Source organism: Pogona vitticeps, chromosome 2, assembly GCF_051106095.1.
Source record: "Pogona vitticeps strain Pit_001003342236 chromosome 2, PviZW2.1, whole genome shotgun sequence".
NCBI classification, from domain to species: Eukaryota; Metazoa; Chordata; class Lepidosauria; order Squamata; family Agamidae; genus Pogona; species Pogona vitticeps.
In genome coordinates this window covers 334,888-361,607 of record NC_135784.1, presented here as the reverse complement: position 1 = coordinate 361,607, position 26,720 = coordinate 334,888, and the positions used below count along the sequence as shown (strand labels likewise).

General features: G+C 48.2%; 1 protein-coding gene across 1 annotated transcript; it reads right to left on the bottom strand.

Moving 5' to 3' along the window:
- Positions 1–1,138: 1,138 nt before the first annotated feature.
- Positions 1,139–26,462, bottom strand: LOC140703787 (fatty acyl-CoA hydrolase precursor, medium chain). The gene is made up of 13 exons (XM_078387123.1): positions 26,305–26,462; positions 25,318–25,522; positions 20,560–20,689; positions 18,535–18,668; positions 17,524–17,677; positions 14,424–14,528; positions 13,475–13,585; positions 12,374–12,514; positions 9,917–9,997; positions 8,616–8,763; positions 3,484–3,633; positions 1,741–1,813; positions 1,139–1,640 (listed from the first exon to the last, which is right to left on the bottom strand). Exons 1-13 carry the CDS (start codon positions 26,375–26,377, stop codon positions 1,454–1,456), a joined length of 1,692 nt encoding a protein of 563 aa, XP_078243249.1. The 5' UTR covers positions 26,378–26,462; the 3' UTR covers positions 1,139–1,453.
- Positions 26,463–26,720: the final 258 nt, after the last annotated feature.

Genomic DNA, 26,720 nt, shown 5'->3' with positions numbered 1-26,720 from the left:
GGCAGAAGGCCACTCGCCCACAGCCCTGGGCGCCGCCCCCAACCACTACGACTCCCCCAAGAACAGCCACATTCCCAGCCACTACGACATCCCTCCAGTCCAGCACTACCCACCCTCCCCGCCGCTCTGCCGACAGGGCCGATGAAGAGGGCTTCCGTCAGCTGCTCTCGCTGCTTTGGCTTCCACTGCAGCTTCTCTGGGAAGGAACGAGGGTCGGCAAGAGAAGAGCGCAGACGTTCTCACCTGCTGAGCCCTAGCGAAGGGAAAGCTCCCTCCCTCCTAGCAGGGGCTCCCCTCGAGAGCCCTCCCCTCTTTGCCTAAGGAGCCCTCTTCTCAGCCTCTGTCCAGTACATGCATCGCTGGCCTCCCGAGCCACCCGAACCACCCGTGGGGGAGAGGATGCCTCTGCCCGTGGGACTGGTCACCTTCGGAGGGACATCAGGCCTGTGTCCGAACTGGCCTCTCCCAGCAGCCTCCCCTCACCCCTCACCCGACCGACCGACCGACTGATGCTTTTGCATCTGATTTTCCCAACCTTCGGGAAACCCCTTTGGATTCCTCTGCCACCGCCAGTCCTAAAGAAAGAGAGAGCCAGAGGCGTTCCTTCTGCCTTCCTTCCAGAAATGCTCACAGACCTCATGGTACAAGATCTGCACTGCTAAAAATGCCTGCTTTGTCAGATGAGTCTGGCATTTACACAGTTGTGCTAGAATCAGGGATGTGTGTTCTATGATGTTGGAAACTTTAAAAAACTTTTAAAAAGAAGACAACCTCTAGGGCTAGGGAATGCTTTCTCTTTCTTCCCATGGAAAAGGGCGCCCTCCGGTGGCTCAAATGCTACTGTGCAGGCTAGATAACGCTACCCCATAATGCCCCAGAAAAGGGTGCCCTCTTGTGGCACAGCTGGGACTGTGCAAGCTAAGAAACAACCTCTTAATACCCAGGAAAAGGGTGCCCTCTTGTGGCTGAATTGGGACTCTGCAGGCTAGGGAACGCTACCTCTTAATGCACAAGAAAAGAGTGCCCTCTTGTGGCTGGATTGGGACTCTGCATATGAATTATGTCTGCATATGTCAGAGAGAGCCCAGTTTTAGAAGAGGTGCATTGCATAATGTATGAGAAAAGAGGAGGGTGCCTCTTGTACGAAAGTGCCTTTTATTTGAGTCATTTCTGTAAGTACTTGCACTGAATTAATCATGTAGGTTCTGCAAGCTTGCTTTCCTTTCCTAGTAATGTTCATGTGCAGCATTCACTGATAAACAATCCCAAGGTTGCAAACCCCTCACCATCCTCGCTGATCATTTTCCCTTTCTGATTAACATTTCAACTTTACAAAGAGTGACAGGAATTAAGCCCTCTTTTCAGGGTCAGACCGTGTTCTGACAAAATCAGTTTTCCACACCCTCTAGGAATGCACTGCAAGGCAAACAACCAGGAAACCGTTATTTGGCAGTTACAGGTCCACGTGTATTTGCGGTTCTTGGATAATTTTTTTCATTTTTTCAGGCAAGGTTTTTAACCAGAAATCAACCTTGTTGTTTTTCAGTTTTCTGGCTTTCTTTTGCACCAAGTTTAATTCCAAATACTCTTCATTCATATCATAGCGCGGCCATTCCACCAATCCTTTGCCATTTGGGTTCCTGGAAGATATCGGAATGCAGAATTTAGTTCTTGCTCTATGTGTCGACCTCCGTTAAAACTAAAACCGTCAATTTTTCAAAGCCTAACCAAGGATCTCACCCATTGTAGGCAAAGTTGCCCCAGTATTTCATGATTGTCCTGCTGAGCTCCTTCTCCTTCTCTGTAAATTCACCTGAAAAGAGCCATTGAGAGGAAGCAATTATTCAAAGAACACATGGTTTCCTTGGAACTCATGAACTCTTTGTCTTCGATGAGTATTTTTAAGAGAATGCTCCCTTCTTCTAAAGGAATGAAAGTTAGCCTTTGCTATAAAAGAGAAAAGACACAATGGTATTATATAACAAATACAAGTTTTAACTAAAAACCTTATTATTATTATTATTATTATTATTATTATTATTATTATTATTATTATTATTATTATTATTATTATTATTATTATTATTATTATTATTGTTGTTGTTGTTGTTGTTGTTGTTGTTGTTGTTGTTGTTGTTGTTGTTGTTGTTGTTGTTGTTAATTATTAAATTAATTATAGTAGGACTACAGTATCCACGGGGATCACTTCCAAGCACATACATCCCACAGATGCCAAAAAGGGCAGGTGTAAAAACGCTATATCAAGTGTAATTTATGGTTCCCTCTAGTGGCCAGTTCTGGTAATATACCTTGGGAGCATACAGTCAACCCTAGACTTACAAACGGCCCTAGTTACAAACATTTCAAGTTACAAACCACTCTGATAGAAAAATATTGACTCAACTTGCAAACTTAGATTCGAGTTACAAACCGAAAAAACGTGCGGGAGGTGGGGAAAGTGTGAAATCTGAACTTTCAGTTAACTGTCCACTCTTCCCAGTGTTTTGAGAGTGGATTTGGAGACAGTTTTCAGACTGCCTGGTACAGTGGTGTATGGACTGTATTTTTTTTTGGCTTTTTAAAAAATTTTGATTTTTAGATTTTTAAAAGGTGTTCCCTCCCTCCTTTGCTGCCCCCTTTTCCCCAAAAGGTGCTTGTATTGGCTTGTCTTGATTGAAAAGGTGCTTTTCAAGGTGTTCTGTTGAAAAGGTGTCTCTTCCCTCCTCTCCCTCTTTCCTTTCCTTTTTTTAAAACCTAAATCATCTTAAGTTAAAAGGAAAAAAATAAAAAAATTCTGCCCCTAGTGGTAGGATTTGATTAACTGACTTTGCATTAGTTCCTGTGGGAACTAATGATTCGAGTTACAAACCGCCTCTCTATGTAAGAACCAAAAACAGCCGGAACAGATGAATTGGTTTTCAGTGCATTCCTATGGGAAATGCTGATTCGACTTACGAACGTTTTGACTTACAAACTTCCTTCCAGAACGCATTAAGTTTGTAAGTTGAGGGTTGACTGTATATTTCTGGGTTTTTTTAATTAATATTTTCAGGGAACAGATTAATGAAAGCATGGGTACTAATCGTGAGAATACCATGGTCCTACTATATTAAATATATATATATATTAAAGAAAAGCTATCAAAAAGCACATAAAGCATGGGGCTGACATTACAGCCTAGTTTGAAAACTTGTCTCCATTATTACCTCACCGTATGCCAAATCCTTTAAAGGCATTTCCCGCACCCCCAGGATTACAACAGGTACCAGGTAGCAAATTTGAAAAAAGAACTGGGTACTGAAATCAAATAGTTATACTGAGGAGTACCCAGCAGCTAATTGATTGTTGACATTTGTACAGGAGAATTGGTAGTTCTCCCTCTCTTGGCACACTTGCCTTTACCAACTTCAGGTATTCATTGTGGCCCCATCACAACCATCCTGCCACCCTGCTTTCGATTTCTCCTTGATGATACATACTTACCAAAACTGATTGTGTCATTTCCTAAGAAGGGTGCTCCAAAAACAAAGCCCAGCTCATCCGCATGATCTGCTTTTACAAAATCCGGTCTTAAGTCTTTGAAGACTGTGGGTGGGTGCTGGTATTCATAAAAGTAGACGGGAGCACCAGCATCTATAAACCAAGAGAGAGAGAGAGAGAGAGAGAGATTGTCGTTGTCATTGAACACGAGCATGCTCTAGCTGCCTGGTTAGATCCAGGCAACCCCTGTTTCGTTGTGAGAGATGCCAGGCATCACAAGCTTAACTTCATATCTGACCAGAATAATGTTAAAGTGCCTGATTCCCTGGATTACAGGGAGTTCCTCCTCTTCCTCATGTGCTCCGTTACGACTGACTTTCATGTTACCCTGCTTTTCAGAGTCCTTTTCATGTGTATTTCAGCTATCCTGAAGTGAGTTCCCTTTGTGCTTAAGGCTAAGCCGATTTGATTGTGGGAGAGAGAGATATTGAGAACCTATTCAGGAAGCTACCCATTGTCCTGGTAACAGATGAAAGGGACCTTCTCTTGCCACGTGGCCCCCTCCCCCACGTAGGACAACCCCATCTTGGTCTTACTCCCAAGGAGAACAGGTCTGTGGCAATCTACTTTACCTCCGTGTGAGTCTGAGATAAGTTAGGTTAGACTTTATTATTTTCTAATGTATTTCCTCAGTCAGTATTGGAATTTTGCACCATTATACTAGAAATCCATTTTTAGTTACTGTGTGGAACTTCTACTTTTTTTGTAATTGCTTTGTTCTTTTCCTTCCCCTGCTACCTTTTTAATAAAATACATAAAATCCTTTCCAGCTCTGAGTTGACAGGCTTGAGCACTGTCCTGAAAACAACAGAAATTGAACAGGGATAAGTGCAAAGTTCTATACCTAGAAACTAAATGCACAGTTACAAGATGGGGGATGCCTGGCTCAGCAATACTATGAGTGAGAAGGATCTTGGAAACATCCTAACTCAGAAGCCGAATATGAGCCAACAGTGTGATGTGGCCGTAAAAAAAAGGTAAATGTGATTTTAGGATGCATTACCAGAAGCATTGTCTCCAAATCCTGTAAGCTACTAGTTCCCCTCTATTCGGCCGTGGTTAGGCCTCATCTTGAATATTTTGTCCAGTTTTGAACACTGCACTTCAAGAAGGAGGCTGACGAACTGGAGCAAGTTGAGAGCAACAAGGATGATCAGAGGCTAGAAATCAAGCCCTAGGAGGAAAGATTGATGTTTAGCCATGTTTAGCCTTGAAAAAAGAAGACTGAGGGGAGATGAGAATAGTACTCCTAAAATACTTGAAAGGTAGTCAGACAGAAGCATGCCTTTGGAACTGCAACAGAAGGTGTCTATCTCCGGACTGGATCAGATGGAAGGCTCTTTAATCTCTCTAGATTGAGAGCGAAGACCAAAGTCCAGCTGAAATGCATGCGGGACTTCCTCTTTTCAGATGATGCAGCCATTGTTGCCCACTCTGCTGAAGACCTCCAACAACTCATGAATCATTTTAGCAAGGCCTGCCAGGGTTTTGGACTAACAATCAGCCTGAAGAAAAGACAAGTCATGGGCCACGGCGTGGACCCACCTCCTTCTATTACCATCTCTACACAAGAATTGGAGGTTGTTCATGACTTTGTGTACCTTGGCTCAACCATCTCTGACACCCTCTCTCTAGATGTCGAGCTGGATAAACGCATTGGGAAAGCAGCCACCATGTTCTCTAGACTCACAAAGAGAGTATGGCTCAATAAGAAACTGACAACACATACCAAGATCCAGGTCTATAGAGCCTGTGTCCTGAGCACACTCCTGTACTACAGCGAGTCCTGGACCCTTTGTGCCCGGCAGGAGAGGAAGCTGAACACCTTCCATATGCGTTGCCTACGACGGATTTTTGGTATCACCTGGCAGGACAGAGTTCCAAATAGAGTAGTCCTAGAACGAGCTGGAATTTTCAGCATGCATACATTACTGAAACAGCAACGTCTACGCTGGCTTGGGCACGTTGTGAGAATGGCTGATGGTCGGATTCCAAAGGATCTCCTATATGGAGAATTAGTGCAGGATAATCGCCCCAGAGGGAGACCACAGCTGCGATACAAGGATATCTGCAAGCGGGATCTGAAGGCCTTAGGAATAGACCTCAACAGATGGGAAACTCTGACATCTGATCGTTCAGCCTGGAGGCAGGCAGTACATCACGGCTTCTCCCAATTTGAAGAGACCCTTGTCCAGCAGGCTGAGGCAAAGAGAAAGTCACAAAGGAAGCAAAACCAGGGAGCTGGACAGGGGACAGATTGGATTTGTGTCCAGTGTGGAAGGGATGGTCTCTCTCGAATCAGCCTCCTCAGCCACACTAGACGCTGTTCCAAGTCCTCCATACAGAGCACGCTACCATAGTCTTTCGAGCCTGAAGGATGCCTACTAAGCTGCCGAGAGTAGTGGTTTGCTCTTGATGGATGAGATATAAATGCAATAAATTAAATTAAATTAAGTTAATTAAAACAAAACTTCCTGGAAGCACTGCCAGAAGAGTAATAGGTTCCCTCTCTCTATCAGGTAACGTCCCTGATAGAGAGAGGGAACGCTATAGACATAATATATCTTGACTTCAGCAAATCTTTTGACAAAGTATTGCATGATATCCTAACTAGGTGTGGGATGGATAGATCAAGTGTCAGGTGGATATACAATTGGCTACAGAATCTTACTCAGAGGGTGATGCCTAATGGCTTATTCTCCAACTGGGAGGAGATAACAGGTGAATCTCAGTCCTGGGTCCAGTGCTCTTCAAAATCTTTCGTAATGACTTGGATGAGGGGGTGCAGGGAATGCTTGTCAAATTAGGGGATGAAACAAAATTGTGTGGACTAGCTAATAACCTGGAAGACAGGAACAATATTCAAAATGATCATGATAGGCTGGAGCACTTGTCTGAAAATATCAGAATGAAATTCAACAGAGATAAGTGCAAAGTTCAGCAGGCCGAGGCAAAGAGGCAGTCCCGAAAATAGCAAAACCAGGGAGCTGGACAGGGGACAGATTGGATTTGTCTTCAGTGTGGAAGGGACGGTCACTCTCGAATTGGCCTCCTCAGCCACACTAGACACTGTTCCAAGTCCTCTGTTCAGAGCATGTTACCATAGTCTCTCGCTGCATTAAGAGAAGTACAGTTTCCAAATCCCACGAAGTGCTAGTCCCCCTCTATTCAGCACTGGTTAGGCCTCCCCTTGAGTCTTGTGTCCGGTTCTGGACGCCGCACTTCAAGAAGGATGCTGGCAAATCACAAGAAGTTCAGAGGAGGGCGACAAGGAGGATCAGGGGGCTGGAAAATTGGCCCTAGGATGAAAGGCTGAAAGAACTGAGCATGTTTAGCCTTGAGAAAAGAAGACGGATGAGTGATATGATAACAGTTTTCAAATACTTGAAAGGTAGTCATATAGAGGAGGGGCAGGATCCGTTCTCAACCATCCCAGAATGCAGGACATGCAAGAATGGGCTCAAGTTACAGAAAGCCAGATTCCGATTGAATATCAGGAAAAAACTTCTGTTAGAGAAGGACGACAATGGAACCCGTGACCTCGGGAGTTGACAAGTGCTCCAACCCTGGATACATCACACAGAAGGCTGGACTGGAGGAATCCCAAGCCGGAATTAAGATTGCCGGAAGAAATATCAACAACCTCCGATATGCAGATGATGCCACTCTGATGGCAGAAAGTGAGGAGGAATTAAAGAACCTTGTAATGAGAGTGAAAGAGGAGAGTGCAAAAAACGGTCTGAAACTCAACATCAAAAAAACTAAGATCATGGCCACTGGTCCCATCACCTCCTGGGAAATAGAAGGGGAAGATATGGAGGCAGTGTCAAATTTTATCTTCCTGGGCTCCATGATAACTGCAGATGGAGACAGCAGCCCTGAAATTAAAAGGCGCCTTCTTCTTGGGAGGAAAGCGATGACAAATCTTGACAGCATCTTGAAAAGCAGAGACATCACCTTGCCAACAAAAGTCCACATAGTCAAAGCTATGGTTTTTCCTGTCGTGATGTATGGAAGTGAGAGCTGGACCATAAAGAAAGCAGACTGCCGAAGAATTGATGCCTTTGAATTCTGGTGCTGGAGGAGGCTCTTGAGAGTCCCCTGGACTGCAAGGAGAACAAGCCTATCAATTCTAAAGGAAATCAACCCTGAGTGCTCACTGGAAGGACAGATCCTGAAGCTGAGGCTCCAGTACTTTGGCCATCTCATGAGAAGAGAAGACTCCCTAGAAAAGACCCCGATGTTGGGAAAGTGTGAAGGCAAGAGGAGAAGGGGACAACCGAGGATGAGATGGTTGGATAGTGTCATCGAAGCCACCAACATGAATTTGACAACAACTCTGGAAGGCAGTGGAAGACAGGAGGGCCTGGCGTGCTCTGGTCCATGGGGTCACGAAGAGTCGGACATGACTAAACGACTAAACGACGATGATGACCAACCCTGGAGGCCCTCAGGAGAAACTTAGACAACCACCTGGGAGATCGCCCTTGATTCGTATTCCTGTCTCAAGCAGGGGGTTGGACTTGATGGCCTTACAGGCCCCTTCCAACTTCACTGTTCTATGATTCTATGGTACTCTAGAGTGTTTGGGAGCAGAAAACAATTCCCCAGGCCCGACAGACCATCACCTCTTACTGCTCAAAACAAGGCTAGGGTAGCAGAGTGGCTCTCAGAGGGGGTCTGATTCGGAAACCATGACAGCAGTGCTGCAACCCAGCTGTTTTCCTGAGAAGAATTTGGGGACTGTAATGCTCACCCCACCTTTGAAGGATTATAGTCTGTACATTTTAGCAACCTCGCTACTTGGTGCCAGCGCGACACAAAAGCATCACGAATTCCCAGCACCACTGACGGTGGGGCTGCCTTTCTAAGCGAAGCAGAAAACAGGGAGGGTGGGTGGGTGGGTGGACCTGGAAAGAGCATGAGAGGGGCGGGCGTGAGAGTACCCACTCTGTGCCTCCTCGCCCACCCGCCCACCCCGTTCTTGCTTCACCCACCCAAAGCTGTTCCCAGCTGAAATCAATGATGAGAGCAAAGGAAGCCTGGAGTGGCTGCTTTGAGCATGTTTCCTTCACCTCTGTGATACCGGGCAGTCTGAAGAGCAGGGATGACAAACATGATATCTCCCATGAAGTCCTGAAAGCGCTCTCGCAGCTTTGTAGGGTCTTCCGTGTCTCCCAGATACTCATCCAGGATCATCTGCACAGACTCCAGCGGGATTCCCTGCAGGGCAGAGAACCGGGTAAAGCGGCTAGTATTTGCCCTCTCCCCGCCGGCTCGGCCCTTGTCTTGGGGTCACCATGCCATGGGGTCGCAGACTGGGTGGGTGGGAGCAAACTCGGGGGTGGGGTGGGTGGAGAGCAGAGTCCCTTTTTGGTTGCAGGAAAGAAGCAGCAGAAGGGGAAGGAAGCGGAAAGGCCAGCAGAGAGACAAGAGACCACGCTGGAAAGGAGGCAGGACACCCCAGGTGTACGCAGGATGCCTTCCAGCCCAGAAACCTTGGTATTTCTCCTCCATGAAGCTTCTGCCTCAGTGGTGTACAGGCTTAAAAGCTGCATTGCTTCCTTTAAAGAGCAAAACTCCAGGAAAGTCCCTCCCCCCCCCACCCGGAAAAAGAAGAGAGGAAAAAGCATTTTAGCACCACTTTGGAGAAAGAAGGTGCCTTCCCTGCAAAGGAACGCTCCTCCGTCCATCTCAAGAGCTTGGGAGTTTAACAGGAAGGAAGCCTGAACTGCTTCTCCCTGACACTTGGACGGATCCTGCAAAGCAGCCTGTTAGGCAAACGCTTCCACCAGGAGGACCACGTCGTGTTTTGCTTTTTTTTTGGTGCTTCCCAGAATGGGAAGCCTACCTCCCCTTCGGGGTTTTCTCTCACAGGCATTTTTCTCACGGTCAGGGGTGGGGGGCAGGTCGGCTCCTCCTTGCGTCTCCCACTCCACCCCCTCCGCCCTGGCGTAAGACTCAGCTTTCCCACCTTGACTCTCCCTTCTAGGACACCCTGCCCGTGCCATCATCTGCACTGCTAGCAGCACGCACTTCAGGATCTGGAGGGGAGGTGACTGAGGGCCTTGCCCATGTGCCGGGAGGCATCCTGCACTGCGACTGACATTTCCTCCCCCCCCCCGGGGAAGCCCCCACCCACCCTTGGGCTGGCTGATCTGAGAGTCGTGTGGAATGAAGTTAGTTGTGGAGGAGAAACCCCAAGAGGCAAGGGGACCCCATGGAAGGGTCCTTCTCTCTCTCTCTCTCTCTCGAAGCCTTTCAGGCCGTCCTGCCTGACTCTTCATACCACCTGCCCCCTTTCTTAACTCCCGCCAGCAGCATAAGGTACAAAACCAAACCTTCCTTCTGCGTCGTCGGCCCTTCTCTTACTCACCAAGACGGAAGCGGTCTGTCGGAAGGCTGCTGTTATGGCCTCTCTGTCCATGCCTTCTGTGATGCCTGAGAAATTCAGTGCCTGGGAAGTTAAAATATAGTCCCTTCTTAGGTGTTGGCCAATCTGCATGAGCTCCTGTGTCGTCGCCTTCTCTACGGCTGTCTCTCGTCATTTTTATTTCATTTTATTTAAAATATTTCACCCCCACCTTTCTCCTAAAAAGGGGTTCAAGGGGACTTATAGCATTCAAAAGAGCCTCGTGGCAGAGTGGTTAAATCACAGTATTGCCGTCAAGACTCTGCTCATGACCTGATTTTGATGCCGACAAGCTCAGGTAGCTGGTACTTGACTCAGCCTCCCATCCTTCTGAGGTTGGAAAACTGAGTGTAGTACCTATTTCACCGTGGGAGGTGCGTGTCGCCTGCCCAATTTAGTTCGAAACTGCCCAGAGCGTACTGTAAGTGCTTTGGGCCCAGTGTATAAGCAGCGTGCTTTTTTTTTTATATTTTAAAAACACAATATCAAAAGCTAAATACATTAGGTTATTTAAATGTTTTTAAATAATTAAATTAATATTATATTTAAAATGCTAGGCAAAAGTATTACTGAAATACATTTTAAAAACAACAAAAATACACCGCCCCATTTTAAAATATCTCTTAAATCACCAGTCGCTAAGGAAAAGCCTGCCTGGGGAGAAAAGTCTTTTCTTGTGGAAGGATGACAAAGATGGGGCCAATCTGGCCTCTGGTGGTGAGAGCTTTCCAAAATCTGGGAACAGCAACAGAGAAGGCCCTCGCCTGTGTCCCCACCAAGGGCACCTATGAAGTTTTTCGGGACCTCTCCTGATGGTCTGAACACCCAAGCAGGCTCATAATGGGTAAGGCAGTCCTTGAGACGGCCGGGGCCCAAGCCACTTCGGGCTTTACAGGTTAAAACCATCACTTGGAATTGTGCCCCAAAAACAGATTGGCAGCCAATGGAGCTGCTGCAACAGGGTGGCAGAAGCCCCTTGGATACCACCCACCAGAAGCCTCCCCACTCCACAGACCTTCCTTGTGTGACATTCCTGCCCACCACTCCTTGACAGCAGCACACCTCACATGGGGCTAGCCTTCTATCCGCCAGATCCTCACATGAGGCTAGCCTTCTATCCGCCAGATCCATGGAGGCCGAGCAATTTACTCCACCTCGCCTTGACACCTAAATCCAGGGAAATCGTTTCAACTCTAGATCAGTGTCTGGTGTCCTTAACGGACTTGATGAGGGCGAATAAACTGGAACTTAATCCGGACAAGACAGAGGTGCTCCTGGTCAGTTAAAAGGCAGATCAAAGAATAGGGAGTCAGCTTGTGCTGGATGGGGTTACGCTCCCCCCTCTGAAAACACTGGCACGCAGCTTGGGGACGTTCCTGGATTTGTCTCTTGAGTGCAGATGTCTAGGTTTCAGTGGTGGCCAGGAATGCATTTGCACAATTAAAACTAGTGCGCCGGCTGTTCCTGAAGAATTCTGATCTAGCCATGGCGACACATACCTTAGTTGCTTCCCGGCTGGACTACTGTAATACACTGTACATGGGGCCTTCTCTGTGGAAAGTGTCAGAAAACTTCAGCAGATCTCAAACATAGCAGACCGATGGCTGACTGGGCCTGGTTACAGGGATCACATAACACACACACACACACACACACACACACACACACACACACACACACACACACACACCCGTTATAGCAGCTCCACTGGCTGCCAATCAGGTTCTGGGCAAAAGTCAAAGCGCTCATTTTAACCTATAAAGCCCTAAATGGCTTGGGTGCAAGCTATCTCAAGGGTCGTGTCCCTTTCGTGGCTCCTATTTGAGCCTGCTCAGATATTGAGACCGTCAGGAGAGGCCTTTCTCTCCGTCCTGCCATCCTCACAGTTGGTGCGGACATGGGAGAGAAGGCCCTTCTCTGGCTGCTCCCAGACTCTGGAACTCCCTCCGTGCCCGGGATTTCCCCCCCCTTCTGCCGCCACTTCCACCTCTGCCCGCCGGGGGATTTTTTGTTTGTTTGTTGTTTTGTTTTTCAGTTTGGGCACTCAGGCTCAAAAAGGTTCGCCACCACTGGTGTAGACCATATTTTACCAGCTTGGCCGCAAGGATAAGGGATGGGAGAAAAGCTCTGTGAGAACCTTGCTGAGCTCAGGGTCCACCATAGCCAAGGCATTCCCCTTGTCTACCAAGCTGGCCACTCTAGCAGAGAAGGAGGTAAGGTGAGTCAGGCGTGAGCAAACCCCCCCTCCCCCCCCCCGCACTGGCTCCTAGCAATCATCAGCCTCTTCTCTAAATCCTCACGGGCTGGCTCCTCAATGACCTCTTCTAGAAGTGCCTCACTCTGTTCTTTTCCATGTTGCAGTTGCACATTAGGATAGTGCAAGGAGCTGCAAATATGACATTTAAATTGCCAAACTCTTACTTGAGAAATCACCCATCCATACTCGTGGTTATTCACACCACTTAGATATGGGACTGCGTTGAGCTCCATTTTAGCCAGTAGCTCCTCTGGGTCCTTCAGAATGAACTCTCCATCAATGACCGCAGGAACAATTCCAATTTCCTAGGAGCGGGTGGTGGTGTTAACAACAACAACAACAACAACAAGAACATCCTTTTAAGTTGTGTTTACTCCTTAAAATAAACCATGAGAAATTTTTGCATTTACATATTTGAAAAAGCTGGAAGTGTCCGTGCATTTCAAACCCAGCCAAGGACTGTTTATCCAAATGGCTGTGGAGTCAGGGGCCATGGGTTCGATTCCCTCCCCCTCATATCAGGCCTCCCAGGAGAAGAGCCAGCCTGGGTAGCCTTGGGCAAGCTGCACCGTGCCGGGGTGACCCCGGAAGAAGGGAAGAATAAATGACTTCTGAGCGCTATATTCTTAGAAAACCCTTGAAAGAAAAGCCTGGAATCAGAATCAACTTGATGGGACCTCCTCCTCCTCCTCTTCCCCATCAATTAGTCTCTCTCCCCGTTCCCTGCAACCGGAGGCATTCAAGGACATTTGTGCTCAGCCTTTGCCGACGGCTGCCGCTTGGCAGGCCTCTCTGGAGCAGCTCCAGCGCAGCAGTCCGGCTGCAGAAGAATCGAGGGCCTGCTCCCTGTCCTGAAGGGTCGCTCCCCTTTGGGGGAACCTCTCCAAAATGGCAGAAATCTGGCCTGGGCGCTGTGGAATATCACAGTTAATCGTAGAAAAGTGATGCTGGAAGGGGCCCACAAGGCCATCCAAACCCAACCCCCTGCTCAAGGCAGGAATATGCCGCCCGTGGATGAATTTCTTTAATAAACGGGCAGGAGAAGACTCTCGGATGGGAAGGAAGAAGAAGGACAGGCTGCTTACCCCCCCCCCCCATGCTTTCATCCGTTCGACCTGGAAGGATTTCATGGGGCACCACTCTGATGCAGTGGGGGGGGGGGACATGATGATGCAGCACGTTCCAGAGCGGGCTAGCCCCGCCTGATGATGATGGCTGCTGACCCCGCGGGTGTTCAGGACCCCAGCTCAGGAGCTGCTACTTACCAACGTCACTTGGGTGTTCAGGGCGTGTAGCTCTTCTTCGGTTTTGCTTCTTAAGCAAGACACCAAGGCAGCAGCGCCACTGACCTCACAGCCAGAGATATTTGCCACTCTCTTCGAGTGTTAAAAAAAAAAGAAAAATACAGTAGGGAAAAATGTGATGCCATGGGCTCCGAGTGAAATTTGAGCTTAGAGCAGCAGCTTTGCATTAGGATGATGGGCATCTCTGCAGATCTGCCATCTGAGGGCAATCTGCAGACAGGAAATTTCCCCTACGCTCACTATTCAGCAACTGATTTCAGCAGGACTGCCCGTCAGACGTTGTAAGAAGATGGCACTGCTGATATTCACAGCATCTCTTTACTGCCATGTGCATGGAGCCGTGCCCTGATTTAAGGGGCTGGCTGTATCCTGCGGCCAAGACCCTGCTGCCATCAACGTCACGTCAGGCGCAGAGATGTGGCTTTGTTTTCCTGCTCTTTCCTTGGCTGGAGGAACAACAAATGCAGCATAGAGACCTCTTTCTAGCCTCCCCTGTATCACTGGAATCTCACCTGATTTAACTGGTGTTGGGTGAAATCCCATCGCAGCGGCAGGCCTGTGTAACATGAAATTCTGCAAATCCTTGCAAAATTTACCAGAAGCAGAAGTCCTGTCCAGGAAGCAGTTCCACCAGCACAGTTGCACAGTCCGTTGTGCAGTGAAATGCATGGTGAGCTGCACAATTAGTTGCACAATTGAACACGTGGATTGCCTGGCTGTAACTCTCTGGGAATTTCTGCAGCTGCAAATTTACTCCACACCAAGTGCAATGAGATTTCAACACTTAGTTCCTGACTTTCAGCTCTTAAATCTTTTCCCTTAATGCAACTCTGCTGTTTGCAGTGTGTCTCTTTAAAAGTGTGCAATTGCAGGACCACCGTGTTCATTCAGAGGATCATCCCGGACTTACTTGAACGATGGCCTCTGGGTTCTTGGTGAAGAGTGAGGGCAGAAGGACCACTCCGCTCTCTGAGATGGCTCTGTGGAACAGGCCTCTGGACAACGGGGATAACGTCTGCACAAAAAAAAGAGAGGCGAGAGGACAGCTATCGCCATGTGAAATGTTTGAGGTGTTTTAACCAGAGGCCTGTGGTTTCACCTCATTAACTCCTGGAGCTGGAGGAAGCTCGGGTTTTCTTGACAGGACAGAAGGGCAGGCAGGAGGCTAGGGAATACTCCACAGCCTGTCCCCTTGTATTTCTGACCTGCCCTTTCAATACTGGGCCTGCTGCAAAGCCTGGTATATTCATTTGTTTGCCTACCCTTATATTTATGGACTTGTAGAGCTGTAAGGGACCCCAACAATCACTGAGCCCAACTCAACCTACTGCTAAAACATCCCTGACAAGCATCCACTGAACCTCTGTTTACAAATCTCCAGTGAAGGAGTCCATCACCGGCTGAGGGGCAGTCCTTGCCAGCTATCACTGTCAAAAAGTTCTTCCCAACAGTAGAGGTGAAATGCCCTTTCCCTAATGTGAGCCCAAAGGGTGCTCACAAATGGCTCCCCTTCGTCCTGGAAAGAGGTGACTAGTGGGGAGCCTCAGGGTTCTGTTCTGGGTTCCGTGTCATTCAACATCTTTATCAATGACTTGGATGAAGGAATAGAGAGTATGCCGATTATATCTGCAGATGATACCAAATTGGCAGGGGTTGCTAATTCCCCAGAGGACAAAATTCAAATTCAAAATGACCTTGACAGATTAGAGTCCTGGGCCAAAACTAACGAAATGAATTTCAACAGGGAGAAAGGTAAGGTCCTACAGCGAGGCAGAAAAAAAATGAACTGCACAGATATAGGGATGGAAGACACCTGGATAGACAACAGGACCTGTGAAAGGGATCTAGGAGTCTTGGTAGAACACAAACAGAACATGAGTCAGCAGTGCGATGCGGCTGCCAAGAAGGCCAATGCGATTCTTGGTTGCATCGATAGGAGTATAGTGTCTAGATCAAGGCAAGGGATAGTACCACTCTATTCTGCTTTTGTCAGACCTCCCCTGGAGTCTTGTTTCCAGTTCTGGGCACCTCAGTTCAAGAAGGATGTTGACCACCTGGAACGTGTCCAGAGGAGGGCGACCAAGATGGTCAAAGGTCTTGAAGCCATGTCCTACGAGGAGCGGCTTAGGGAGTTGGGAATGTTTAGCCTTACAAAAAGGAGGTTGAGAGGGGACATGATAGCCATGTTTAAATATTTGAAAGGGTGTCATGTTGAAGAGGGGGACAAGTTTGTTTTCCAGGGCTCCAGAGACGAGGACAGGGAGCAATGGTTTCAAACTTCAGAAAAAGAGGTTCCACCTGAATCTCAGGAAGAACGTCCTGATGGTCGGAGCTGTCCGGCCATGGAAGAGGCTGCCTCGAAGGGTGGTGGAATCTCCTTCTTTGGAAGTTTTTAAGTAGAGGCTGGATGGCCATCTGTCGGGAATACTTTGATGGATGTTCCTGCATGGTGGGGGGTTGGACTGGATGGTCTCAGTGGTCTCTTCCAGCTCTACGAGTCTATGAGAAAAGAAGACTGAGGAGAGATAGGAGAGCACTCCTAAAATACTTGAAAGTTACTTCCACAGAGAAGGGGCAGGATCTGTTCTTGATCATCCCAGAGTGCAGGACACACAACAGGAAGCCAGATTTCAGTTGAATATGAGTAAAAAAAAACTTCCTAACTGTTAGAGCAGCACAACAGTGGAATCAATTCCCTCAAGAGGCGGCAAGCACTCCAACACTGGAGGCATTCAAGAGAAATTTAGACAACCACCTGGGAGATCTCCTTTAACTTGTATTCCTGCAGTGAGCAAGGGGATTTGGACTTGATGGCCTTATAGGCCCCTTCCAAATAATTTATTTTATGGATTCTATGAGTGTGTTGTTTTCCAACCTTCTCTCCCAGCAGGCTCAAGATACCAGCTGTTCTTGGTAGGGGTTGGTCTCCTGAATTTTTACCATGCTGCTCACCCTGTTCTGGACACATTCCAACTTTGCACTATCCTTCCTAAACGGAAGTGCCAAAAACTAGGCACAACATTCTAGGTGAGATCTGACCAAGGCAGAGTAGAGTAGCACTGGGATTTACCCTGATCTAGACATGAAACCTCTCCTCCACGTCCAGCCGAGTATTGTATTTGCTTCTTTTGCTGCTGCGTCACATTGTTGACCCATGTTTAGCACAGTAGTCTACCGTGACCTCTGGACTGTATTCACACGTACTACTGCCAAATGAGGTGTTACCCATTCTGTATTTGCACATCTGATTTATCCTGTCTAAATATACTTGACTTCTCCCAAACACACCCACACACACCCCGACTGAAACTTGTTTTATTTGTTTTGGCCCAGGTCTCTCATCTGTTTAGGTCGTTTTGAATACCAATTCTTCCTTCTGAAGTATGAGCCACTCTTCCCATTTTGGTGCCATCTGTAAATTTGGTGAGTATCCCCTCCCACACCTTCATCTAACTCATTTATCTGGCTTCAGGGCCAGAGGGTCCCTCCCAGCTCTGCTAAGATTTTTTAGCTGTCTGGATAGCTCAGGGGTTGAGGTCTCTGGCTGTAGGGCCAGAGGTTGGGAGTTCGATTCCCCACATTGGGCCTCCTGGACAGAGGCTGGACTGGATGATCCTTAGGGGTCCCTTCCTGCAGTCTGATTATGATGACTCAAGATGTTGAACCAGCCATGGACCCAGGACAGGACCCTCAGCCATGACATGTGTCCCTCCTCCTCCTCCTCCAGGATGATGGGGAACTCTTAGGGAGTGCTCTTTGGGTCCAGCCTGTCTGCCAGCTGCACATTGTCTCCCCTTGCATTTTACCCTAGCCTTCATCCGTGACACATCCTGAGATGGCCACCCCTCCACTCACATCCCTCTCTAGAGCTCAGTCCAGGGGCTGGGCATGTTTTCACCTTGGAACTTTGCTTCCCAAGCGATTTTGCAATTAATAGCTCTGTGTATCACTTAGGAGTGGCAGAAATTCCAGGCCTTTGGTTGCAACCTCGGTGTGGTGAGTATACCCACGTGAGCGCTGGCACAGAATCCTCCTGCAGATTCTCCAAAGATAGTCACTGAATGGGGATCGCCTCCAAAAAGCTCGATGTTTTCCTGAACCCACTGAAGGGCTGCTGTTTGATCCAGTAGCCCCCAGTTTCCACGGGCATCTTTGGAACCAGTGCTGAAAGAAGCACAGCAAAATCAAGCAGGAGAAGAACAGCGACGACACGGGTGCAAGGAGGCGTTTTTCTCCACAGGTGCTCCTAGCGAAGACACAAAACTGGCAAGCCCAGCATGCAAGATTCTCAGCCTCCCCCCTCCCACACCCCGTTTCCATAGTAGCACTCTGTCCTTTGTGAAGATTTTGCACCTCGCCCACCTTCCATGCTCAAGCCCTATTCCACTGGGGCTCTCTTTCTTCTGCCTGCCTTTCCTGCTCAGCCCTCGTCAGCCCCTCCATGGGTCGGTCGGTCAGTCCGTCCGTCCATCCTTCCCACTTTCCGTCAGCTGGAGCATTTAGATTCTTAACTTTCCATGCTGCTTTTGACCTTCTTCTTCCCCCACTCAGAAAGACCCTGTGCTTTCTCTCTTTCACAACTTAATGTATTATTTAGATTTATACACACCACTGCTGTCAAGTGTTTTAGCATAGTTTACAGTACAGTGCTTAAAAAAACCATAGAATAGCAAATGCTTCAGCTAAAATTAAACGTGGCAAGGCCAGGGAGCTACTCTTCCCCTTCTTCCTGACAGCCTCTCCCCGCATCTTAGGTGGTGGGAATCTTCACCCGAACAGCCACCTGGGTTAACTCTCGAATGGTGACAAATTCCCTCTGAGCTGTGAAGCCTTCTCCGGCATTGCAGGAGGGGCGTCGGGTGGAGGAACCCAACCTCTCCCCGTAAGGCCAGGGAATGGACAGCTTGGCAAAGCAAAGCTTTGGTCAAGAGGAAAAGTTGAAAGTGGGCGGGGGTGTGTGTAGATCATGGAGACCGTGCACAGATGGGTGTGGGTGTTACTGTCAAGATAAAGTTGCTCACCTGAAGAATCCAGGGAGACCCAGCCTGTACTGGATCATGACCACCACCACGTGTTCGTAAGCAGACAAAGCTGATCCATCCAACATGGAAGCTGCCCCCACTATCAATCCGCCTCCATGGATCCAGACCATGACCTGGAAAAACACAGAAGAAAAGCAAACGGCTAACAGCACTGAGCTGGCTGCTGTCGGCCCCTGCCTAGAATTGGTGGCATACTTGTTGTACGCTCTTAGAAGAGGATTTGTTTTTTCAAACACTCAACATTTAGCCATGAAACACAAGGGCTCTGTATGTTGCTCAGGATTCAATACTACATTGTATTTATAGTTTTGACCCAACTCCGGGAGGCAGTGGAAGACAGGAGGGCCTGGCGTGCTCTGGTCCATGGGGTCACGAAGAGTCGGGCACGACTAAATGACTAAACAACAACAAATTTACAGTTAACAGTGCTTAATTGCTTGATTAGGCTACTCAACCAAAAATAAAAAGTTGTTACTGTTTAATGAGACAACATGTTGTAAAATCTCATGATTTCGAGAAAGGTAAGCAGAGCTGGGGTCAGGCAGTACCGTCTGAAAGGATCCACCAGCACTGACGGCCATTCGCACGGGGGGGGCTGGGAATGGGGCCACGAGTGCCACAAACACTGCAAATCCTGTTTCTGATTTCAGAAGCCAGTTTGGCCCAAGGGAGCCCCTTTCAGCAGTGAGAGGTTTATTGATCCAGGCTGGTGCTGGGCTATCTGCTCTGCCGACCAGCTGCACAACAACAGCCCTTGTATCAAAGAGGCATCTCTCTCTCTCTTCTCTCTGCGGACATTAGGGCAGGACTCTGGAAGCCGTGTGAAAACCGAATGATCTGAGCTTTCCCCTTCTCCAGGCGGGACCTGTTCACTTCATGCACCAGTGATGGCTTATGAAAGCTCTTTCCAGCCAGCCCCTCCTTCAGCAGTGTGTACACATCACAAAATACGGCTTGGCCTTTACTCTCCTTTTCCGTGGCCAGTGGGCGGGTTTCAATCCATCCGCAAGGGCTGGCTCTGCAGCAACCAAGGTGCAGAATCTGTGGACAAGTTGCCTTCCCCACCTCCCAACCCAGCCCGTAAGATGGAGTTCACTGTTGACTTGTCCTCTGATCTGACCAGCCTATGCCTGGTTTCTGTTATCAGGGGGGAAAAAAAACAGCAGTTTCAGTACTAGGGCCAGTTGTCTATCAACAGGAATAGGCGTTAGAAGGGAAAATAGCTGCCATTAGCAGAAAATGCTCTGTATCTGCATTAACATTTCTATACCTGTGGACTGCATCTCTTCTAAATACCAGTGATTGCTTGTTGCAATAAACTGCATTAAACTGAGCTTTGCAGTCAAATAAATATGGCTCACAACACTGTGGCTTTCTCTTTCCCTCCTGAGGATGGCTCTCAGTTATTTATTTATTTATTTATTTATTTATTTATTTATTTATTTATTTATTTATTTATTTATTTATTTATTTATTTATTTATTTATTTATTTACTTACTTACTTACTTACTTACTTACTTACTTATTTATTTACTTATTTACTTATTTACTTATTTATTTATTTATTTATTTATTTATTTATTTATTTATTTATTTATTTATTTATTTATATCCCACCTATCTGGTCATTGCGACTACTCTAGGCGGCCTACAACATACAATACAACACAAATATAAGAAAAAAATTATAACACAATTAAACAATTCTACAAGACGGAAAACATATGAATAAATCAAATAGAGAAAGGAGGGGAAAGAGTCAGGAGTTAACTGGGGAGGACGGCCATGGTTTCATTGTCCATGGTTTCATTGCCCAGTTATGAAAGAATGCACCACAAACAGTTCTAGTTGCTGTGGCATCAGAAAGACCCAGTTTCAGGTCTGCATTGTGTCACCAAGTTTTAACATTTGCAACCTTAACATTTTTTTGGAAAAAAAAAACAATGTGGCTGTTTTTGGAAAAGAGAAATATGATGTGAAAAATGGAGGGGATTTTTGCTTACAGGTAATTTGGCCTTCAGATCTGGGGTGAAAACATTCAGGTAGAGGCAATCTTCAGAGACCGGAAGGTTGAAAAAATCTCCCTTCATCATCTTCCTAAAAGTATCTGTCCATCCTAAATCTTGCAGGCAGCTTTAAAATGGAAAACAAAGGCCAAGTCAGAGAGAGAGAGATTGATAGAGAAGGGAAAATATGAGTTAATTCACAGGGTTTCTATATGTTGGAAGCAATATGGCAGAACACCATCCAGAAAAAACGGGGTGGAGGGAACAAAGTGAAGCGCTTTCCCTTCTTGCTCTGCCTCTGGGAACCCATGAGAGGGGGATTCTGTTAGACAAGGCGTAGATCTAACGGCGAGAATTCTCAGCACTCCCGACAGCCGACCATGGGTCCTGGGAGGAGACGGGCGTTCCATCAGCCTGCACTTCCGTTAGAGCAGGGGGTCCCCAAACCTTTGGGCCTCCAGATGGTCTTGGACTTCAACTCCCAGAAATCCCAGCCAGCAGAGGTGGTGATGAAGGCTTCTGGGAGTTGTTGTCCAAGAACATCTGGAGGCCCAAGGTTGGGGGACCACTGCATTAGAGCACAGGATTGTGACTTGCTTGAGCCAGAGGCAACTGGAGACTCCACCTTTTTTTTTGACAGTGGTGGTTGTGGTAATGGTGGTGACTCTGTATCCACCGTAGGTTCCAGCTCGCCCTTTGAGTTATTATTTGAGATGCTGATGGTAGTTTGTGGGTGGGATTCAGCACCTTGGAGAGCTTCTGCTTATAACAGACAGATTAAAACAGGAGTGGATTCCCCACCCAGCACTTACGAAATGACAAAGCCCCCCCCAGCCGCCATCGGCTGCTTGGGCCTCCTTAGTCTCTGCTCAGACGTCACCTCTGGTAGAGTTTGGTGCCACCCCCCCCTCTGGCAAGCACCAAGCATGGGGGCTGTCTTAGTGACCTCCCGTCCCAGACCTGATCTACGTTCAGAGACGCCAAGGAGGCTCAGCTGGAAAAAGGGGGACTTCATTGCCTTAGAGGGGAGCTGCCCCTCCAAGCCTGACCAGTTTTCCAACTCTGAGCATATTGGCTCAACAGCCAACACAGCCTCCAAACGCTCTCCTTTCCATAAACAACAGACTGAGAGGAAAAGGTGGGGGGAGGAGGCCTTTCCCGGAGGGCCCCCCCAACAGTCGTGCTTGTGGTGAGAAGCTACTTGTGTAGGGAATCCTGCTCTCTTTCTTCCTGTCTAAATTCAAGGAATTTGTCCTAAGGTGCAAGTACCTACAGGACGTTGGGGGTGGGGACTTAGGAGTTTGCTCTGAAGTTTTCCAAACCAGGTCCCTGCTGGCCTCTGCCTATGAGACCAGCGTAGCCACCTGCACGAACACCGTCAGTTATCGTGCTGCAGGAGTCTGCAAGAGCAGAAGCGGAAACCTGTGAAAAGAGCCATCCCTGCTGAGATTGGCAATTCCCACTGGGATCCTTTCCCTTCATCTTTTAATTTATCTCGAAACAACAACTCAGCCCAAGGTGCTTCTGGTCAGTCAGGACTCCTATGCTTCAAGCTCTCTTGGGAAAGCCTGCTCTTATGGGGATGGCGGATCAGCCCCCCTCCCCAGCGGTCGCTCCAGGCCAAGGGAGCCAGCCTGGCTCTCTTCCATAGGTCTTTCCACCAGCAGGCAAACACCATTTTATGTGGGCTGGCTTTCCCCCCCCCTTCTTGATGGGGTGTTGACTGTTTTCTAAGTGGAGGCCATGCTCTAATTAATCTTAATCTTAACTGTGCTTCTTTTGTTAGATGTTATTACTAGCTACCCTGAGTCACAGTCTGTGGGATACACGCCAGATAAAACATCATTATCATCACCATCATAGAATAATGGCGTTGGAATGGGCTTGTTATGCTATGGAGTGTCTAACCCTCTGCTCAAGGCTGGAATCCAGGACAAAGCAAATCTGACAGGTGGTTGTCCAATTTTCTCTTGAATGCTTTCAGTGCCGGACCACTCACCTCCTCCTGAGGTAACCGGTTCCATTATCATACTGTTCTGAACAATTCAGATGCCTTTCCTGATATTCAGCTGAAATCTGGTTTTGTGCAACTTGAACCCAGTATTGTGTGTCCTGCACTCTCGGATGATTAAGAACAGATCCTGTCCCTCCTCTGTAAGACAAGCTTTCAAGCATTTCAAGAATGCTGTCCTATCTCCCCCTGGTCTTCTTTTCTCAACGTTAAATGTGTCCAGATCTTCCAGTCATTCCTCATCAACAACAATCCCCATCACCCTTTTCTAGGCATGTGGCAATCCTATGGGGCGGCAGTCCCTGGAATCTGTTTTATCTGGGAGCAGTCCAACACTCCAGGCAGCAGTGAGTGGACAAATATATTTCCACTGCTTTTGACCCCCCATCAGTTAGCATCCAAAAGTATACTGCCCTTAAGCATGGAAGCTCCATGTCATTGCCATGGCTGAAGGGAGGGCTTCCTTCCTTCTCTGGGTGGTGCTGAGGGGGCTGCAGACAAAGGATGATGGGGAGATACTGCTCTCTGTGGAGACAGCCTGGCACAACCCTCGGCATTGGTGAAGGTGGCCGCTCTCCCTCTGCCTTCTGCTTTCCAAGGGCATTCGCCGCATGAAAACAACTGGTTTGTTTAACCAGAGAAAAACCTTCTAACGCTTAACACATATGAAGTTATGGCTCAAGCAGTGTCTGCAATTTCATTCCAATGTTCTTGAATTTTCATACAGCTCCACTACATTTCTCTCTCTCTCTCTCTCTCTCTCTCTCTCTCCCTCTCTGACAAATAGAGGCACTAATAGTGCTTTCAAGGTGACATATTTCAGGAGTGGTTTCACTAGTTCCACATTCCCAGTGAGTTCCCAGGACTGAGCAAGGATTTGAACCCTGGCCTCCTGAGTCCTGGTTTGTTACTCTATCCACTACACTATACTGAGTGTCACCTCTTTTTCCATCACTGTCTCTATCTCCAGATACCTATGTTTATACAGTGGTGCCCCGCATAGCGACGTTAATCCGTTCCGGATTAATCGTCGCTATGAGGAAACATCGCTATACGGAATGGAAAAAGCCATAGAAACACATTAAACTTCATTTAATGCATTCCTATGGCTTCTAAACTCACCGTTCAGCGAAGTTCCTCCATAGCGCTGCCATTTTCGCACCCTCGGTAAGCGAGGGCAGGGAGTGAAAACACTTGTGGTGGCCATTTTGGGTGTCCGGCGGCCATTTTGGAACCACCGATCAGCTGTTTCAAAAAAATCGCTATGCGAAAATCGGTAAGTGAAATGCTTATCGATCGTCGCAAAGCGATTTTTGCCCATCTAAAACATCGGTATGCGATCGCATTAGCAATCGCAAAATCCGCATCGCTATGCGGATTCATCGTTAAACGGTGCACTTGTTATGCGAGGCATCACTGTATCTGTTTATTTGTTTTATTTACAGGCTGCCTTTCTCTTGACATGTATCTGTATGATCTACATAGTGTCAGGATTTGGCCCTCCACAGCACTCACCATATTTCTTCCTATTGCAGTTTGTTACTTTAGTCTGTCAAAATTATCCTCTCTATAACTAAACCTTCATGGTGTCCATATTTTCCTGTTTATTATAATTCACTGTCTTCCCAATATCCTCCTCCCGCCCCTGCCATGCAAGTCACTGATCCATTCTGTGTTCTGTCTCTGGAATTTTGTCTCTCCTATTCAGAGTCCTCTATAGCTGGCTTCTAGGGGTTTTTTTAATTTGAACACGAGAAAAGAAAAAAATCAACTTTTTAACTTCCTACTACTTTTCTATTCATAACTTTACAAGAACAAGCCTTATTTCAAAATTATTTAAGTAACAGAATCGGGCATATTTAGCCTTGAGAAAAGAAAACTGAAGGGAGATAGGCTAGGCCAGCAATGGTGAACCTATGGCACGCGTGCTACAGATGGCGCACAGAGCCCTCTCTGTGGGCACATGAGCTGTAAGTCGCTGGATCGCTATCCCCCCGGCAGCCAAACCCTGGAAACTGTCTAGGGGCTGTTTGAATGGAGAAATACTTACCCGTCCTCCAATTCCGGATTCCAGCACTCCCCTCTGCTGGTGCAGCGGTCCAACAGAGGGGTGCAATGACGGCCATTACCAGTCTAGTCTGATGGGGGATTGGGAGACCGATAAGTATTTCTCCATTAATACTGCCCCAAGGGGGGGGGGGGGACAAGCATTTAACCCTTGCAGTGCAGGGGCAGCTCCACTGCAAGAGTTAAAAAAAAATTGGTTAGCCCAGAGCTCAGCTTTAAAGTTTTGTGGGGGTGACGTCATTAGTTTCTGCACCCCCGGGTGGCACCAGGTGACGCCAATGGTAGCGATGCCTCTGCCTGCAACACCACCAAGTTGGTTTTGTGTTGCAGTTTGGGCACTCGGGATCAAAAAGGTTCATTATCACTGGGCTAGACTGTTGTACAGAGGAGGGGCAGGATCTGTTCTCAATCATTCCTGAATTCAGGACAGGCAACAAAGGGCTCAAGTTACAGGAAGCCATTTTTCAGTGGAATATCAGGAAAGACGTCCTAACTGTTAGAGCAGTACGGCAGTGGAACCGATGACCTTGGAGGCCTTCAAGGGAAATCTAGACAACCGCCTTGCAGATATCCTTTGATTTGTATTTCTGTACCGAGCAGCGGGTTGGACTCTGTGCTCTTAGAGGCCCCTCCCGACCGCATGCATCATGATTCTAGCAGGGAAAGGACATTCTTACATGGGAGGGTTCGAGGTGGCCTCTCTCACGTGGCTCCAGGGCTCGGGCGGTTGTGGCGGTGAGAACCTGAGGGCTCCGACGGGAGGTCTGGCAAAAGGGATCCCCAGAAAGACGTTCACAGGCTGGCTTGTGCCCTCCACGCTGGCCAGCTTCCCACGGAGGAGTCCATATTTTGTAGCCACTTCCGGACGGTAATTTCCCTGACCTAGGAAAGAGGCACACGAGGGCAGGAGTGAAAGGCCGGGCAAACCACAGGGAGCTTTTAACCAGGGTCCTCCTTCTGTCCCATTTTCTGCTGTGGATGGGGAGGGGAAAGCGGGGAGGGGGGGCTCCTGGCTCACCCTCGTCTTCCCTCTGGATCCTGGGCTCTCCCCCCTCCCTCGGAACGTCCCAGCCCTGCCACCCCGTTTCCCCCCCAGTCCTGACATGGCCTGTAGCCCCAGCTCCTGCCGAGACCCACAGCTCCTCGAGGACCACCGCCCCACAAGCAAGTCCTCTGCCTTGGAGCAGAAGGAAAGCCACCTGAGAAGGCATCCAGGCAAAAGTTCGTAGAAACAGGCCATGGGCTTCCGTCTGCGACATCCTCTTGGCAAATCAATTAAAATTCTTAAAGGAGGAAATATTTCAGCCCGAGTGTCCTGTCCTTAAAATCATGGGTTCTCTTGTCACCCTGACTACACATTCTCTCTTAAAAAATTTTTTTTATCAGCAGTACAGCCATACAACCCTGGAAGGCAACACTTTGGCCAAGAGGCTGGTCCTGTGTGAGGAGCATGAGAAGGCACTTCTGCCGGAGAGCAGTGAGGGAAAGGAAGCCAGGGTTGCCAAACGGCAACCGAGCCCAGCAAAAACCATCCCTCTGTTGACGCGGTGTCTCTCAGTAGAAAGCAGGAGGAAAATAAAGCAGAAAAGGCAAAGAAACCAAAAACGAACCACTCCTCCAGGGGATAAGGGCTTGTTCGACGGGACCTGCCTGCCCGCATTTACCTTCCACGGCAGCCACCAGAAGCAGGCCAAGGACAGCTCCCCACCGCTGAAGCCTGGCCGAGGAAAGCAGCATTTTCTGCCCACGCTCTGCTGCTTGGAACGCCTTGCTTTTCCTCCGCCTTGAGCAGCAGCACCCAGGTTGCTGTGAAGACGGTGCCTGCCAGGGAAGGGCAGGAAACACCCAAGGGGAGGGGAGGGAGGGAGGGGAGGGGAGGGGAGGGCCCAAAGGGAGCGGATCCCCCACCCCAGTTCCCTGCACCCAACACACCCCGGCCAGCTCCCTCCCTTCCGGGGCAGCCTTGGACGCATTCCAGCAGGGTCGGATCACGCCCAGTCCAAAGGGAGACAGAGTTCAGAGCGGGTTCTCCAGGCCTACAAGAACAGATTGGGAAGGGTGTGTGTGTGTGTCATGTGTG

What these genes read in the sequence shown, in the direction of transcription:
- LOC140703787 (XM_078387123.1), bottom strand. Translation starts at nt 26,377, where the DNA reads ATGCTGCTTTCCTCGGCCAGGCTTCAGCGGTGGGGAGCTGTCCTTGGC. An exon ending in TCTGGTGGCTGCCGTGGAAG is followed by an intron (nt 25,523 to 26,304) that starts GTAAATGCGGGC and finishes CCTCTTTCCTAG; the next exon opens with GTCAGGGAAATTACCGTCCG. An exon ending in TGAACACCCAAGTGACGTTG is followed by an intron (nt 12,515 to 13,474) that starts GTAAGTAGCAGC and finishes ACCCGCTCCTAG; the next exon opens with GAAATTGGAATTGTTCCTGC.